Source organism: Salmo trutta, chromosome 17, assembly GCF_901001165.1.
Source record: "Salmo trutta chromosome 17, fSalTru1.1, whole genome shotgun sequence".
NCBI classification, from domain to species: Eukaryota; Metazoa; Chordata; class Actinopteri; order Salmoniformes; family Salmonidae; genus Salmo; species Salmo trutta.
The window spans coordinates 15,779,230-15,795,270 of NC_042973.1; the positions used below are offsets into that span (position 1 = coordinate 15,779,230).

Consider the following 16,041-nt stretch of genomic DNA (forward strand, 5'->3'; position numbering starts at 1 on the left):
CACGCAGGCTCCTCGTGGAGTGCAATGTAAGGCAGGTGGTTAGAGCGTTGGACTAGTAACCGGAAGGTTGCAAAAACGAATCCCCGAGCTGACAAGGTAAAAATCTGTTGTTCTGCCCCTGAACAAGGCAGTTAACCCACCGTTCCTAGGCCGTCATTGAAAATAAGAATGTGTTCTTAACTGACTTGCCTAGTTAAATAAAGGTGTAAAAAAAAAATCTGTGTCCAAAAATACCGATTACCGATTGTTATAAAAACTTGAAATCGGCCCTAATTAATCGGCCATTCCGATTAATCGGTCGACCTCTATTCTCTACTGGTTGAAATTAAGTCTCATTTGATTAAATACTATACCTATCAGTCTTATGGCTGGGGGTAGAAGCTGTTAAGAAGCCTTTTTGACCTAGACTTGGCACTCCGCTACCGCTTGCCATACAGTAGCGGAGAGAACAGTCTATGACTAGGGTGGCTGGAGTCTTTGGCAATTTTTAGGGCCTTCCTCTGATACCACCTGGTATCCTGGATGGCAGGAAGCTTGGCCCCAGTTATGTACTGGGCCATACGGAGTACCCTCTGTGGTACCTTGCGGTTGGAGGCCGAGCAGTTGTCTTACCATTCAGGATGCTCTCGATGGTGTAGCTGTATAACTTTTTGAGGATCTGAGGACCCATGCCAAATATTTTCATTTTCCTCAGGGGGTATAGGCATTGTCGTTCCCTCTTCACGACTGTCTTGGTGTGTTTGGACCATGATAGTTTATTGGTGATATGGACACCAAGGCACTTGAAGCTCTCAACCTGCTCCACTACAGCCCTGTTGATGAGAATGGGAGTGTGCTTGGTCCTCCTTTTCCTGTAGTCCACAATCATCTCCTTTGTCTTGTTCACGTTGAGGGAGAGGTTGTTGTCCTGGCACCACACTTCCAGTTCTCTGACCTCATCCCTATAGGCTGTATCATCGTTGTCGGTACTTCCTGCTTTAGTTTTTGCTTGTAAGCAGGAATCAGGAGGATAGAATTATGGTCAGATTTCCCAAATGGAGGGCAAGGGAGAGTTTTGTATGCGTCTCTGTGCTTCGAATAAAGGTGGTCTAGAGAGTTTTTTTCCCTCTTGTTACACTTGTAACATGCTGGTAGAAATTAGGTCAAACGGATTTAAGTTTCCCTGTATTAAGATCCCCGGTCACATGGAGTGCCGCCTGGCTTTATACAGCTTCTTGGGTGTGGTCTTAGTACCAGCATCGGTTTGTGGTGTTAAATACACAGCTTCGAAAACTCTCTTGGTAAATAGTGTGGTCTACAGCTTATCATGAGATACTATTCCTAAGATGAGCAAAACCTCGAGACCGTCACCCATTGTCTTACCGGAGGCAGCTGTTCTGTCTTGCCGATGCATGTAAAAAACAGCCAAATGTATATTATCCATGTTGTCGTTCAGCCACGACTCGGTGAAACATAAGATATTTCCATTTTTAATGTCCCGTTGGTAGGATAGTCTTGAACGGAACTCATCCAGTTTATTCTCCAATGATTGCACGTTGGCCAATAGGACAGATGGTAGAGGCGGGTTACCTATTCGCAAACTAATTCTCACAAGGCACCCGGAACTGTGTCCCCTGTGTCGGCGGATTCTCTTCATGTGAATAACGGAGATTTGGGCCTTGTCAGGTATCTGGAGTAAATCCTTTGTGTCCGACTCGTTAAAGAAAAATCTTTGTCCAGTTCGAGCTGAGTAATCGCTGTTCTGATATCCAGAAGCTCTTTTCGGTCATAAGAGCCAGTGGCAGAAACATTACGTACAAAATAAGTTACAAACAACGCGAGAAAACACACAAAATAGCACAATTGGTTAGGAGTCCGTAAAATGGCAGCCATCTCCACCGGCGCCATTCATCATTGAAGCATGGTAAGGTGTAAAGAAGTAGCTCATCCTAGGACGATGTGACCAATTTTCCTGATGGTGGCATGGTGGTCCCACAGCTTGAACCCTGGATACTCTGCTTGCAGCTGTAATTTTGATCTTGTTCTTGATAGCATATCTTGTTTTGAGGTGTTTTGAGTTATGTCACATCTATGCTAATATGGAAAAAAATTGTGCTAGCTAGCTAACCAACCAATAACTGTAACTATGTATTTGAGAGACAACAAGTGGTCATTGTGCAAATGTATTTGTTTTCAACAAACATTGGAGACAAAATATAGTTTATATGTTGTCAGCAATCCAAGCCAACCCTGTCTGTTTTGCCACATAACTGCGCAACTTTCTGCGCAACTTTCTTTCAAGTATTCGTTTCGGTATTTCACTTATGGGATATGCCCCCTGCATATTCTTCAGAAGCCTTTATTACACTTCGCCTGCCTTAATTGGCTGGACGTCGAGACATGTGCGTCGGGGAAGGGTGTCCCTCCTACCCTATAAAAGGTCCAATGCAGCGTCTCTGAGTCATTCAAACACCTCTTCTCGCTTTTCATCATAAATTTGCATATACTCCAGACTGTTATGAAGAGTGAAAGTCCCTCTTTGCCATGCAAATAAACTGAATCCCCAAAAAACATTTCCACTGCATTTCAGCCCTGCCACAAAAGGAACAGCTGACATCATGTCAGTGATTCTCTCGTTAACACAGGTGTGAGTGTTGACGAGGACAAGGCTGGAGATCACTCCGTCATGCTGATTGAGTTCGAATAACAGACTGGAAGCTTCAAAAGGAGGGTGGTGCTTGGAATCATTGTTCTTCCTCTGTCAACCATGGTTACCTGCAAGGAAACACATGCCATCATCATTGCTTTGCACAAAAAGGGCTTCACAGGCAAGGATATTGCTGCCAGTAAGATTGCACCTAAATCAACCATTTATCGGATCATCAAGAACTTCAAGGAGAGCAGTTCAATTGCTGTGAAGAAGGCTTCAGGGTGCCCAAGAAAGTCCAGCAAGCGCCAGGACTGTCTCCTAAAGTTGATTCAGCTGCGGGATCGGGGCACCACCAGTACAGAGCTTGCTCAGGAATGGCAGCAGGCAGGTGTGAGTGCATCTGCACGTACAGTGAGGCGAAGACTTTTGGAGGATGGCCTGGTGTCAAGAAGGGCAGCAAAGAAGCCACTTCTCTCCAGGAAAAACATCAGGGACAGACTGATATTCTGCAAAAGGTACAGGGATTGGACTGCTGAGGACTGGGGTAAAGTCATTTTCTCTGATGAATCCCCTTTACGATTGTTTGGGGCATCCGGAAAAAAGCTTGTCCGGAGAAGACAAGGTGAGCGCTACCATCAGTCCTGTGTCATGCCAACAGTAAAGCATCCTGAGACCATTCATGTGTGGGGTTGCTTCTCAGCCAAGGGAGTGGGCTCACTCACAATTTTGCCTAAGAACACAGCCATGAATAAAGAATGGTACCAACACATCCTCCGAGAGCAACTTCTCCCAACCATCCAGGAACAGTTTTGTGACGAAACAATGCCTTTTCCAGCATGATGGAGCACCTTGCCATAAGGCAAAAGTGATAACTAAGTGGCTAGGGGAACAAAACATCGATATTTTGGGGCCATGGCCAGGAAATTCCCCAGACCTTAATCCCATTAAGGAACTTGTGGTCAATCCTCAAGAGGCGGGTGAACAAACAAAAACCCACAAATTCTGACAAACTCCAAGCATTGATTATGCAAGAATGGGCTGCCATCAGTCAGGATGTGGCCCAGAAGTTAATTGACAGCATGCCAGGGCAGATTGCAGAGGTCTTGAAAAAGAAGGGTCAACACTGCAAATATTGACTCTTTGCATCAACTTCATGTAATTGTCAATAAAAGCCTTGTGAAGTAATTGTCAATAAAAGCCTTATGACACTTATGAAATGCTTGTAATTATTCTTCAGTATTCCATAGTAACATCTGACAAAACTATCTAAAGACACTGAAGCAGCTAACTTTGTGGAAATTAATATTTGTGTCATTCTCAAAACTTTTGGCCACGACTGTAAAGAGTTTGGAACCACTGCAATAGAGGAATGGCTACATTCTGCGATTTATTTAAGGGCATATCTATCCAAGATATTTGCCCAGCAGCGAGTTGGACTTCACCTCATACATTCGCGAAGTTTTATAGGCTGGATGTCACTGCACCGACCCTGGCGCATACTGTTTTACGTGTTGGATCTTCTGGTGGCAAAGCCCATTTGTGTGATATATCGCACAGGGCAGTCGGGCGTCAGGATAAGCTTGTCTGGCAATACAGGAGTAAGTATATCCCATAAGTGAAATACCGAAACAAATACTTGAAAAACAACTTTAGGTCACCCGACCACCCTCTTTGCATGTGCGAGGACTAGGTGTTGCTTATTTTACGGTCGTAACCTAAAGTTTTGTTGCCAAACAACCAACCCATCAACGCAACATCAGCTGAGTCTGGTCTACTTAGTCAATTTACTTTGACTGAAACAGAAGAAGAAAACACAGACTGTGGGGTGTCTCGCTTTCTCTTCCGTCTCTGATATTATCATTGGTTGACGCTGAAATACGTGATGATTTCCGGTTGAAGGGTCGCTTTCGTTAAGGCTTCCCAAATTAGTTTCCGTGATTGTTTTGTCTGATGAACTACAGGCCATGGACGCAGTTATAACTGGTTAACATTTAATCGCACCATTAAAGCAGAAGTTAGAAACGCGTGAGAGAAAATCTAGGGCTGAACCTGTAAGTACCAAACCTGATGTTGTTATTTCAGTAAACGGACAGTTCCAGATCCGTTTCTAACCGTTAGCTTGCTAGCCGCTGAGGCTAACTCGCTAGCCAGAACAGCCCCCTGCTGTCAATACAGCAGGGTAGCTAGTAAAGCTCCGACAATTGCTTAAATTTATCCTGAAATGAATTACTGAAAACGGGTCCTTGCTAAAACATTTTATTTGCGTTAAGTTTATAGTTTGTTGGATTGCTAATGGCGTGACATATAACGATAAAACGTACTAGTTCACGTTAGCTAGCTAGCCATAGAACCAACTAACGTTACTTAGCTCCATTCGCCATTGTCAGTAGCCGAGGATGAATCTATGTAACTTTTACTAGCTAGTTAATAAAATAGCTTTTCTTGGACCTGGACATATTACAATCCACACTTGGGCATGTTTAATGTAAGTGAATGTATGGGCTGTGTTGACACTGCCAATGCCACCAACCCCTAACATTAGGAGTTTTAAATAATAAAAAAAAAACAATGGAGCGTTGCTAGCTATGGACCCCCCGGCTTTACCGGCTTTATCAGAGTTGCAGCGGACAGTATTTTTCAGTGACAACACGTTTCTGGCGGCCTTCTTCCGTTAAACACCGGTGACCGGTACCCTCTGTGTATAGCCTCGCTATTGTTATTTTACTGCTGCTCTTTAATTTTTATTATTATTTTTCTTAATTGTTTTTCTTAACTGCATTGTTGGTTAAGGGGTTGTAAGTAAGCATTTCACTGTAAGGTCTACACCTGTTGTATTCGGCGCATGTGACAAATACATTTTGATTTGTTCAGAGCATGCTAATTAGCGCCTCTGTCTTCCGGGGAACGTCTGGAAGATGGCGGCGAGTGCAGACGAGATTCCAGCTTGCTCCGAGTAACCTTAACTTTTATCCCTCTCAAACTTACTTAAATGTAACGGAACTTGGCTTATAGTAAACACAATAGAGAACAACGCTTAGTTGACCGATAATTTGATTCAAAACTTTGAGAAATGGAAGGAAAAAATGTGCGAGAGAGCAAAGGGAGGAGAAGGAAGTTGCTAGCTGAGCACTCATACGTTGGAGAAAAACCGCCACCTGACTCCTCAGGAGAAGAAATGGAGGATTCTGGACATTCGGTTGATTCTGAAAATGCAGTCAATAGTCCTGCACCCAAAAAGACACAGAAATAATTGTCTTTTCGTGAACGTAATCGATGCTGTCTCTGCAAAGATAAACGAAAGAGCCGATGGTCTGGAGAAAATGATACGCCAAAACACATCAAAAATAGTTGACCTCTCAATCATGCATACAAGAGTATCGAAGAGCTTAAACTGCTTAAACACTGCTACGTCTGAGAAATGCACTGCTCAGGAGAAGACCATCGCAGACATGCAAGAGCGCTTATCGGAAGCAGAGCGATACCGGAGAAGGTGGGGGCTACGGCTTTACGGTGTCCCGGAGAACCAGGATGAGAATGTGAAGCGCTTAGTAAAAGACATATGTAACCGTGTGGCACCGGACTTCCCCGATGGATATATGGCTGTGGATGTTGCTCATCGTATTGGGAAGAAACAAGATGCCATCGTCAGCCGCTCGATCATCATCCAGTTTGCTTTTCGCACAGCGAGAGATGCAGTTTGGAAGAAAGCAAAGGAAAGCGCCTTTCTGAAAGAGAGAACTTAGATTCGGGGAGGACTTGACTGCAGCAAAGGCAAAATTGTGGCCTCTTGTACAACAGGCCCGAAATCAAGGAAAGGGTGGATACTACAGGGGAATCAGAGCCTTTTTCGCCAACGGTAAAGAAATACGACCGGGGTGATTTGTTCTGTCGGTAGGTTTACAAGGTAGTTCCTTCCTCACTGCAAACTGAACGTTCTACTTTTGAAACATGGTGTTACTGTTTTACAAGTTAAGACTTCTGTTAATACATATATGAAGCAACTGTTTATAGAGAGGGTAAAGTTGAGATTGCATAGGATTTTTCTTTCTATTCTATAGATATGGACTTGAAGTTTGTCAATCAATGCGAGGGGAATACGAAACCTGTTGAAGAGAAGCTTTTTTTTGTAAGGACTGCAACGCAGATCTAGTATTCGTTCAAGAAACACATTCATGCAAAGAGGACTATAATTATTGGAAAAATCTGTGGGGCAGTGACATTTCTTTGGCCCACGGGACTAATCATTCAGCTGGGGTTGCAATTTTAGCACACAATTTCAAATTTTGTTTACTCAAATGGACTCCAATGGACATTGGCTAGTAGTGGTCATCAACCACATGGACAGATTAGTTGTGTGATGTATATGGATACTGTTCTAGTCCTCCAAATAACTCTCTTCTAGAGGAAATTGAAGAAATTCTTAAAAGTCTTCTGAGAAAATATCCATCCAGTCAGATTATAGTTGGTGGAGATTTTAATATGGTTTATTCTAATGAGACTGTTAGATTGCCTCATAGGCCTAACATTGGTGTGAACAAGTGGGTGAATTTCTGCCAAAGCCTGGACTTAATTGACATATGGAGAGTAAAAAACCCTGGAGAGATACAATACACATGGAGTAATAGAGATCGTTCCTTACAATCAAGAATAGATTTGTGGGTGATAACCTCTAGTCTTGAGCCCAACACTGTAGAGGTAAAAATACTGCCTGCAGTCCTGACGGATCATAAAGTCATATGGTTGACTGTAAGAATGTGCAGTAATGATGGTAAGAAATACTCTGGTGGTTATTGGAAATTAAGTAACTCATTGTTATTGCATGATGATTTAAAAAATGTGATTAAGAATCTCATTTCTGTTTACTGGAGTTTAGCTACATCTAATGCATAATATGGGAAATATTGGGAACTGCTGAAATTTTAAATCCGCTCAGCCTGTATTACTTATGGAAAACGGCTTGCTTTAAGGAGATGTGAGGTAGCTGAACTCTCTAAAACAATTGCCGATATCACAGAGATTGAGCATCTTGATCTTAATGAGAAAGCTAAATTGAATGATTTACACAATCAACTAGATACATTGTATGAGGAAAAGGCTAGAGGAGCTTTCATAAGATCTAGAAAACAATGGCTTGAAAAAGGTGAAAAGAACAGTAGATACTTTTTTAATTTGGAGAAGAGGAGAGGGGAACTCGACACACTTCGGAAATGTAAGATTAATGGGGTTACCACTGAGGATAGAGTTATCAGACTTTACCACTAAGTTTTATGAGTATCTACTCCTTAGATAACAATTTGAGTGACTCTAAGGATCTCCTTGATTCTATAGAGACTGTTAATTCGGTTAGTGAAGAACTCAATCAGTTGTTGCCAAGATTTATCCATTATGGACATCCAGTACGGGGTTGCTCAGTTAAAAAATAACAAATCTCCAGGTTGTGATGTATTAACCTCTGAATTTTACAAAACCTTCTTTGAAGAAATAGCACCTTTTTTACTTGAAACCTTTAAGGAGGATATAAAGGGAGAACTACCTGCCTCTCTGAAGCAAGGGGTTATTACTCTTATACCTAAACCACACAAGGATCTCCTAAGTATTGATAATTGCCGTCCAATCACACTCCTAAATAACGACTACAAAATTATAGCCTTAATCTTTGCAAAAAGGTTAAAGTCTTGCTTAAATTATCTGATTGATGAATGTCAATCAGTTTTTATGAAAGGGCGCCATATATCAAATAATCTGAGGCTGGTGTTAGACTTGGTTGAGTATTGTGATCTATTAGATGACTTCCCTGTTATCCTATTTTTGGATTTTCAGAAAGCATTTGATACAGTAAGTCACAATTTTATCTTTGATTGTCTTAAGCATTTGAAATTTGGTCGTTTTTTTTGTTGATGCTATTAGAACTCTGTATAATGGTGGTAATAGCTGTATCAAACTCTGTCATGGAACATCCTCAAGGTTTTACATTTACAAGGAATAGGACAAGGTTGTCTAATTTCACCTTTTTTATTTTAGTTAGTATCTCAAATGTTATGCTCATTAGTTCATAAAAGTCAATTTGAAGGCATTACATTCCAGGCCAGAGAGATCAAGATATCCCAACTGGCGGATGACACCTCACTTTTTTTGAAAAATGTGTCTCAAGCTAGATTAGCATTGGATATTGTGAAGCAGTTCTCCAAAATCTCAGGTTTGGCATTAAATCTTTCCAAATGTGAGATGTTTGTTTTGAAAGGAGCTGTCAATCCAGCAGATTGTAACATCTCTGAAAAAGATACTGTAACAGACCTTGGTGTAAAGATCACCAAAAATCTTAAGGCTATGAACGATCTTAATTTGAACCCTGTAACTGAATCGGTCCAAAAAAAATAATATATCCTCATGGTTAGGGAGGGATTTAAGTCTTCAAGGAAGGGTGCTTTTATCCAAAGCTGAGGGGCTATCTCGTTCATCCTATCTTTTTTCATCTATTGATATTCCCAAATCCACTTGCTGTACCTTAGATAGGCTTTTGTACAACTTCATATGGAAAAACAAGCCACATAAGATAAAGAGATGTTATCACCAACAGGGTTTGTGATGGCGGTCTAAATGTCTTAGATTTCACTCTCTTCAATCAGATATCAAAGGTCAACTGGATTAAAAGATACATTAAAAAAATCCTCATATTTTCTTGAATATTATACCTGATTTTGTTTTTCAGAAGCTCGGAGGGCTTAATTTTTTACTACAATGTCCATATATTGTGGGTAAACTTCCTGTGAAACTGGCAGATTTTCACAAGCAAGCTTTAATGTGCTGGGCTTTGTTGTATAAACACAACTTTTCACCTCATAAATGTTTTATATGGAACAATGGGTCGATATATAGAAACAAGATGTTATTTAACCATAAATGGTTCTCGAAAAACATTGTCCTTGTCAGCCAATTAGTTAATATTAGTGGGAATCTATTTACACGGAGAGAATTTATGGAAAGATACAACTTTGAGGTTTCAAGCAAGGAATATGACACTGTTATTAAAGCTATACCTAGTGGGATAAAAACAACTTTACTTCAGAATAATGCATATTTTGGAATATCTCCGATTTGTAAGCGATATTCAGGTGAATGGCATTGGTCTACTAGATACAAAATTCAACAATCGTTTATTAAGGGATATTTTCTACAGGAAGTCCATTCCCTCTGCGATATTTTGTTGGGCTTCATCGTTTGATGTAAACTGGCGCCGTGCTTGGCTCACTCCACACAAATTTATGGTGACAATAAAGTAAAGGAGATCTCCTTTAAGATAATCCATAGATTCTATCTGTGTAATAGCTTGATTTCTAAATATATACTTGATGTTACCAGTGAATGCAGTTTTTGTGAACTAGAAACTGAATCTATTGAACACTTATTCTGTAATTGTTTATATAGTGAAGTGTTCTGGACTGATGTAAAAATACATCTTGGCCTGAAATTTCATACAACCATTGAAATTTCTAAGTTTGACATATTATTTTACTACACTGATTCCACAATTGAACGTGAGTATGTCATAAATCTCTTTATTTTATTAGGAAAATATTTCATACACAAATCAACATTTATGAAGAAAAAGCCCCTTTTCTTATTTTTTTTTATCTGATTTGGAAAACTATTTCTAGTCTTTATAATGTATACAAAACAAAATGTAAAAAAAATGTATTCGCTATATGTCTGTATTTGATATAATGTGGAATAGTTTTTCTTTTGAATCCCTCTGGCTGTTATGTTTATGTTTTGCATGTTACTGTTAAAAAAACTGTTTTGACCAGCTAAAAACTGTTTAGCGGGTCCTGGAGCAAGGTGTCGGTGTCCTCGACGTGGCTGGTTTTCCCTGTATAATCCGTGATTGTCTTAACTCCCTGCCACATGTCGTGTTTGAGCAGTTGAATTGCGACTCGACTTTGTCTCTGTACTGACGTTTTGCATGTTTGATTGCCTTACAGAGGGCATAGTTGGACTGTTTGTACTCGTCCATGTTCCCAGTCACCTTACTGTGGTTAAATGCGGCGGTTCATGCTTAGTTTTGTGCAAATGCTTCCATCTATCCATGGTGTTTGGTTTGGATAAGTTCTAATCGTCACAGTGGGTGGGGGCACAACTCATTGAACGAGTCAGTGTATACATCAATGTTATTCTGAGGTAACCCAGAAAATATTCCTGTCGTCATGATCAAAACAATCTTGAAGTATAGATTCTGATTGGTCAGACGAACGTTGAACAGTCCTTTCCACGGGTACTAACTGTTTAATTTCTGCCAATAGGATGGGGGAGAAGAATGATGAGTGAGTAGCGCAGGCGATGTGTTGATAAAAATTCAGTTGAAATGTATTTAAATTCTGGCTTCCCATGGACTGTTTTTGTGCAACGCTAGTGTAAATACATCCCCTTTGCTAAAAGCCCATAGTACCACCACAAACCCATCATTGTTTACTTACGGTCATTGAAGCTCTTCTGGGTTTTTGTGAGTTGGGGTTCTTCCTTCTGGCTGTTTCAGTCTCTCTATGGAGATATTCAAATTTACATGAGAATAGTTTAGTTCACGTCACGGTCACCTTTGAAAACACCACCATAAGGGGTTTAGGCAGAGCTGCATACTAAGCTGTTAACCCACTAACCTGTTACCTTTTCAGTGTTGTATATGCTTACATGTTCAGCTTTCAAAGGGGATTGTGTAGCTCATTGAGGATAAAAGCATACATATTCTTTCTTTTAGGGTTGCACATTTTGGGGAATATTCAGAGGTGGAAACTTTCCATGGGAATTAATGGGAATGTATGCAAATTAATATTAATACCGTTTAAAAAAAAAAATGTTGCATTGGATATATTTACCATATCATATGGAGACAGAAACATAAACCTTTTACCTTATCATAAGTAGACAATTGCAAATGATTAAATCCTTCCAATAGAAATAAAAAACGATTTAGTTAGAAATTGAAATGTAATTAAAGGAGTTGACTCTTCACATGGGATGATTTCATTGAACAACAAAAGAAAGGGAATATTGAATGATCCCCAATGATCCATCACACCTCCCAAAACGGTTTCAACATACCTCTCTAAAATGATAGTCTAGAAACTAAAGCTTTGCTTGTCTTCCTCTCAGGCTTCCATGTCTTCTCCCTGGACCTCCTCAATGTCCACCTCTTGAACATCAGACTCTTGATGCCTCATCTTCACTGTCACTTTCCAACCTTGTTGACGATGGCTCGTTGTCAGGCTCAAAAAACCTCGAATTTGCCCGGATGGCCACCAATTTTTCAACCCTTGTATTGGTCAGCCTGTTGCTTGCTTTGGTGTGTGTGTTCCCAAACAAGGACCAGTTGCGCTCTGAGGCGGCTGATGTTGGTGGGATTTGGAGGATGATGGAGGCAACAGGGTAAAGAGCCTCAGATCAACAAAGTCCCTTCCACTAGGTGGCTGATGAGATATGTTGGCACGTCTGCCATATTGCATCTCCATCCCAATGCCCTTGCTTGGAAGTGTACTTCGCCAGACTGCCAACAACCTTGCCCTCATCCAGGCCTAGGTGGCAAGACAAAGTAGTGATGGCACCATAGGCCTTGTTGATCTCTGCACCAGACAGGATGCTCTTGCCAGCATACTTGGGGTCCAACATGTACACTGCCGCGTGTATGGGCTTCAGGCAGAAGTCTTAACTCTTATTGATGTATTTCAGAACTGCAGTTTTCTCTGCAACAGTGAAGTGGGCAGGGCAGATTGTGATATGGCCATTTCTTGGAGAGACTCCTTCCCCTCCAGGAGACTGTCAAACATGATGACAACACCAGCCCAACGGGTGTTGTGGGCAGCTTCAATGTGGTGCTCTTATTCAAATCAAATTTTATTAGTCACATGCGCCGGTACAGAGTCAATGCGCGGGGGCACTGGCCAGCCAAGGTAGTATGTACATGTAGGTAGAGCCAATTGAAGTGACCATGCATAGATGACAACAGAGTGGCGGTGGGGCAGCCACCTGACTAGATGTCCAGGAGTCTTATGGCTTGGCGGTAGAAGCTGTCCTGACGCCTTCTGGACCCAGACTGGCTTGCCGTGCGGCAGCAGAGAGAACAGTCCACGACCAGGGTGGCCGGAGTCCTCGACAACCCCCTCTTCTCACTTTGCTTGGTGAGGTAGATTGTTGCTATAACTTGATGACCCTTCGCATACCTAACCATTTCCTTGGCTCTCTTGTAGAGTGTATCCATTGTTTTCAGTGCCATGATGTCCTTGAGGAGCAGATTCAATGCATGAGCAGCACAGCCAATGGGTGTGATGCGAGGGTAGGACTCCTCCACTTTAGACAAAGAAGCCTTCATGTTCGCAGCAATTTCTGTCACCAGTGCAAATACCTTCTGTGGGCCAAGGTTATTGATGACTGCCTTCAGCTCATTTGCAATGTAGAGACCGGTGTGTCTGTTGTCCCTTGTGTCTGTGCTCTTGTAGAATACTGGTTGAGGGGTGTAGATGATGTAGTTAATTATTCCTTGCCCACGAACATTCGACCACCCATCAGAGATGATTGCAATACAGTCTGCTTTCTCTATGATTTGCTTGACCTTCACTTGAACTCTGCATCCAGCAAATTAGTACCGGTAGATAAAGCATGTCTGGTTGGAGGGGTGTATGCTGGGCGAAGAACATTCAGAAATCTCTTCCAATACACATTGCCTGTGAGCATCAGAGGTGAACCAGTTGCATACACAGCTCGAGCAAGACATTCATCAGCATTTCTGACTACGTTCCTCCATTGAGTCAAAAAAACTTCTGATTCCAGGAGAACCTTGAGCTGTTGCTATTGATAAGGGGTCTGATTTATCATTTTCACCTCGAATAGAAGTAGGGGGATGTTTGTCAGAGGATTCTTGTTGTGAGTGCTGAGGGAACTTTATGCACTTGCCCTGCTGATTCTGCAGCTTTGTTGCATTCGTCACATATGATTTGGCACAGTATTTGCAAATGTACACAGCTTTTCCTTCTACATTAGCTGCAGTGAAATGTCTCCACACATCAGATAGTGCCCGTGGTACTTTTACTGTAAAGATTATGTAAAAAAAAAAATACTAATACAATTCCATGTACAGATAAATAGTTAAGCAGTTATATTAAACAACTAAGATAAATGTTTTAAAATTAACACTCAGTTAGCAGGCTCAAGCAAGCTAAAACCCACATGGTAGCGAAAACTAACTAGCAGAAATGGGTAACAAGTTCGAAATGATTTAAACACACTTTGCTGCTGGCTACTATTTACTAGTTAACAAAAAATCATGTATGTCATATAAAATATATTCACCCCACCCAGTATTGTAATCAAAACTTACCAGAAAGCATGTAGTCCTTGGCTCAGACAGTGTTGTAGTGTGGGCTCAATAGCATCTCATTAGTGTGCAAGATCTTGAGAATCAGCTGTACATTTGATGGAAGAATGCACTGTGCATGCAGGGTTGCAATTCCATTGAATTGGGGATAGTTCAACCAAAATATGCCACAAGACCTAGAATTGCCTTGTGTATCCCACAAAAAAAGGTTCACTGTTATAAGCTAACGTTTTTTGTTGTTGATGAATTTAAGCAAGATTCCCAGGCTTAACTTCCCATGGAAAATGTCTGGGAAAATTTCTGACACTTTGCAACCCTACTTCCTTTCAATATTAAGTGGATGGTTATGTTAATGTACTGTAGGCTATGTGAATGACCTCATTTAGGCCTAAACAATGAGGGCAGATCAACAAGCCTGACTAACCTCTGAATTGTAGAGTAATAGCCAAACATTCCTCACTCTGGTGATATATTCGTGTTGAGACATTAGAGGCATGTAGCATTGTCCTGAGTCACACATAGTTAGACCATCACAGGAGAAAGGTTTTTCCCAAGTGAGTCGCTGAGCTGTGCCTCAATGAAGCAGGTCAAAGAAAAATGGTGTGGAGATTTCTTCGGTATAGCAGTTTTTAGGGAATTTTTTTGTGAGGTCTTGTTCATCCGGGATGTTTATGGCAGATCCTGTGCTGTTTCTCTGGCTTGTCCTTGTACGATAATCCTCTTTCATGCAGGGAATTTTCAGTCTGGTGTCAGTCTCCTAAGTATTCTATTTTGTGCCTTTTTTTAATGTGTTTTTTTCTTCAATATGTCATGGTAGGGTTTTAGCTTTTGTTTCACACTGTAATGTGCCATAAGATGATGGGCATGTATTATAGTGACTGTATCCAAGAAATCCAATGTCTCTGTTTTAGGTTTCCAAATCTGGTTCAGGCTTGTTGGCCGGTTAATGCATAGAGTTAAGAGGGTGAAACTTGAAGACGAAACGGAAGGTAGTTGGAAAAGGTGCGTAACTAATCTTGCATTCTACAGTGCTCATTTGGTCAAATGTGGCTTAATGTGACATGTTTGACCTTTTTAACCTGTACAACTAGCTGGTCTGTCTGTTCTCATCGTTTACTTGTATTCAATACTCAGTTACATGTATGTACTTATATTCAGCTTTGTAACACGTTGTTGGTGACTTTTCTATTGTTATGGGTCAGTTATTCAGCTTTCAGAATGACCGCTGTAGATGAGCTCTCGGACAGCACGGAGGTAGTGGAGATGGAGGACGTGCCCTCCCAGTTCTTTGTGGAGAAGCACTCGTGGGACGGCCTGCGGAACATCATCCATAGTAGCCGCAAGTACACGGGCATGGTCATCAACAAGGCCCCGCATGACTTCCAGTTTGTCCAGAGGCAGGACGAGTCAGGCCCATACTCCCATCGACTCTACTACCTCGGTGAGGTCACACCCTCACTGGAAATCCCATTATGGATTTTGAAGAGTCGTCATAATTTCTGTCAACAAACAGCACCGCAATGGTGACAGTACGGTGTATCATAATTAACTAATGTGAATAGGGGTGGGAAATGGAGGAATCGCATGTATATTTGATCTCTTCACATGTGATTCCCTCTGCACCATTAATGTTAGAAGGTAGGCTATAGGGAACGTTACAATGGAAAGAAACTCTATAGGAACAACCCCAGAACAACCAATCTCAGTGACAATATCCTTGGGAACTTTGTGGTTACACAGATAAAAGATACAGACTTAGCGATGCAAATATATTCTTTAACTCAACCCGTTTCTTCCGCTTCATGTTCATTTAGGAATGCCCTATGGAAGTAGGGAAAACTCGTTACTTTACTCAGAGATTCCCAAGAAGATTCGGAAAGAGGCCCTTCTGGTGTTGTCGTGGAAACAGATGCTAGATCACTTTCAGGTAATGAACCCTCAGCCCCTTCTGCTGGACTCCCTTTTGCCACTTGTCGGATTTCTGGGAAATCTAAACATAAATGTTCTTCACCTCAACAAGTTCGTCACACATTCACAAGGCATTTCTGCATGC

At 41.4% G+C, this 16,041-nt stretch overlaps 1 protein-coding gene across 5 annotated transcripts in view; it reads left to right on the forward strand.

Annotated features, from left to right (window-relative positions):
* The first annotated feature begins 4,515 nt into the window (after positions 1-4,515).
* Positions 4,516-16,041, forward strand: part of LOC115151703 (dipeptidyl peptidase 9) — a 36,779-nt gene continuing 25,253 nt past the window's right edge. The window contains exons 1-4 of one of the 5 annotated variants that reach the window (XM_029695864.1): positions 4,516-4,680; positions 14,900-14,990; positions 15,191-15,429; positions 15,803-15,915. In XM_029695864.1, the coding sequence (XP_029551724.1) occupies positions 14,935-14,990; positions 15,191-15,429; positions 15,803-15,915 (408 nt within the window). In that variant the 5' untranslated portion in view covers positions 4,516-4,680; positions 14,900-14,934. Of the gene's footprint in view, positions 4,681-5,461; positions 6,521-14,434; positions 14,606-14,899; positions 14,991-15,190; positions 15,430-15,802; positions 15,916-16,041 lie in introns of those variants that run through there. The other 4 variants (XM_029695865.1, XM_029695863.1, XM_029695862.1 and 1 more) reach the window with 4 other exon arrangements.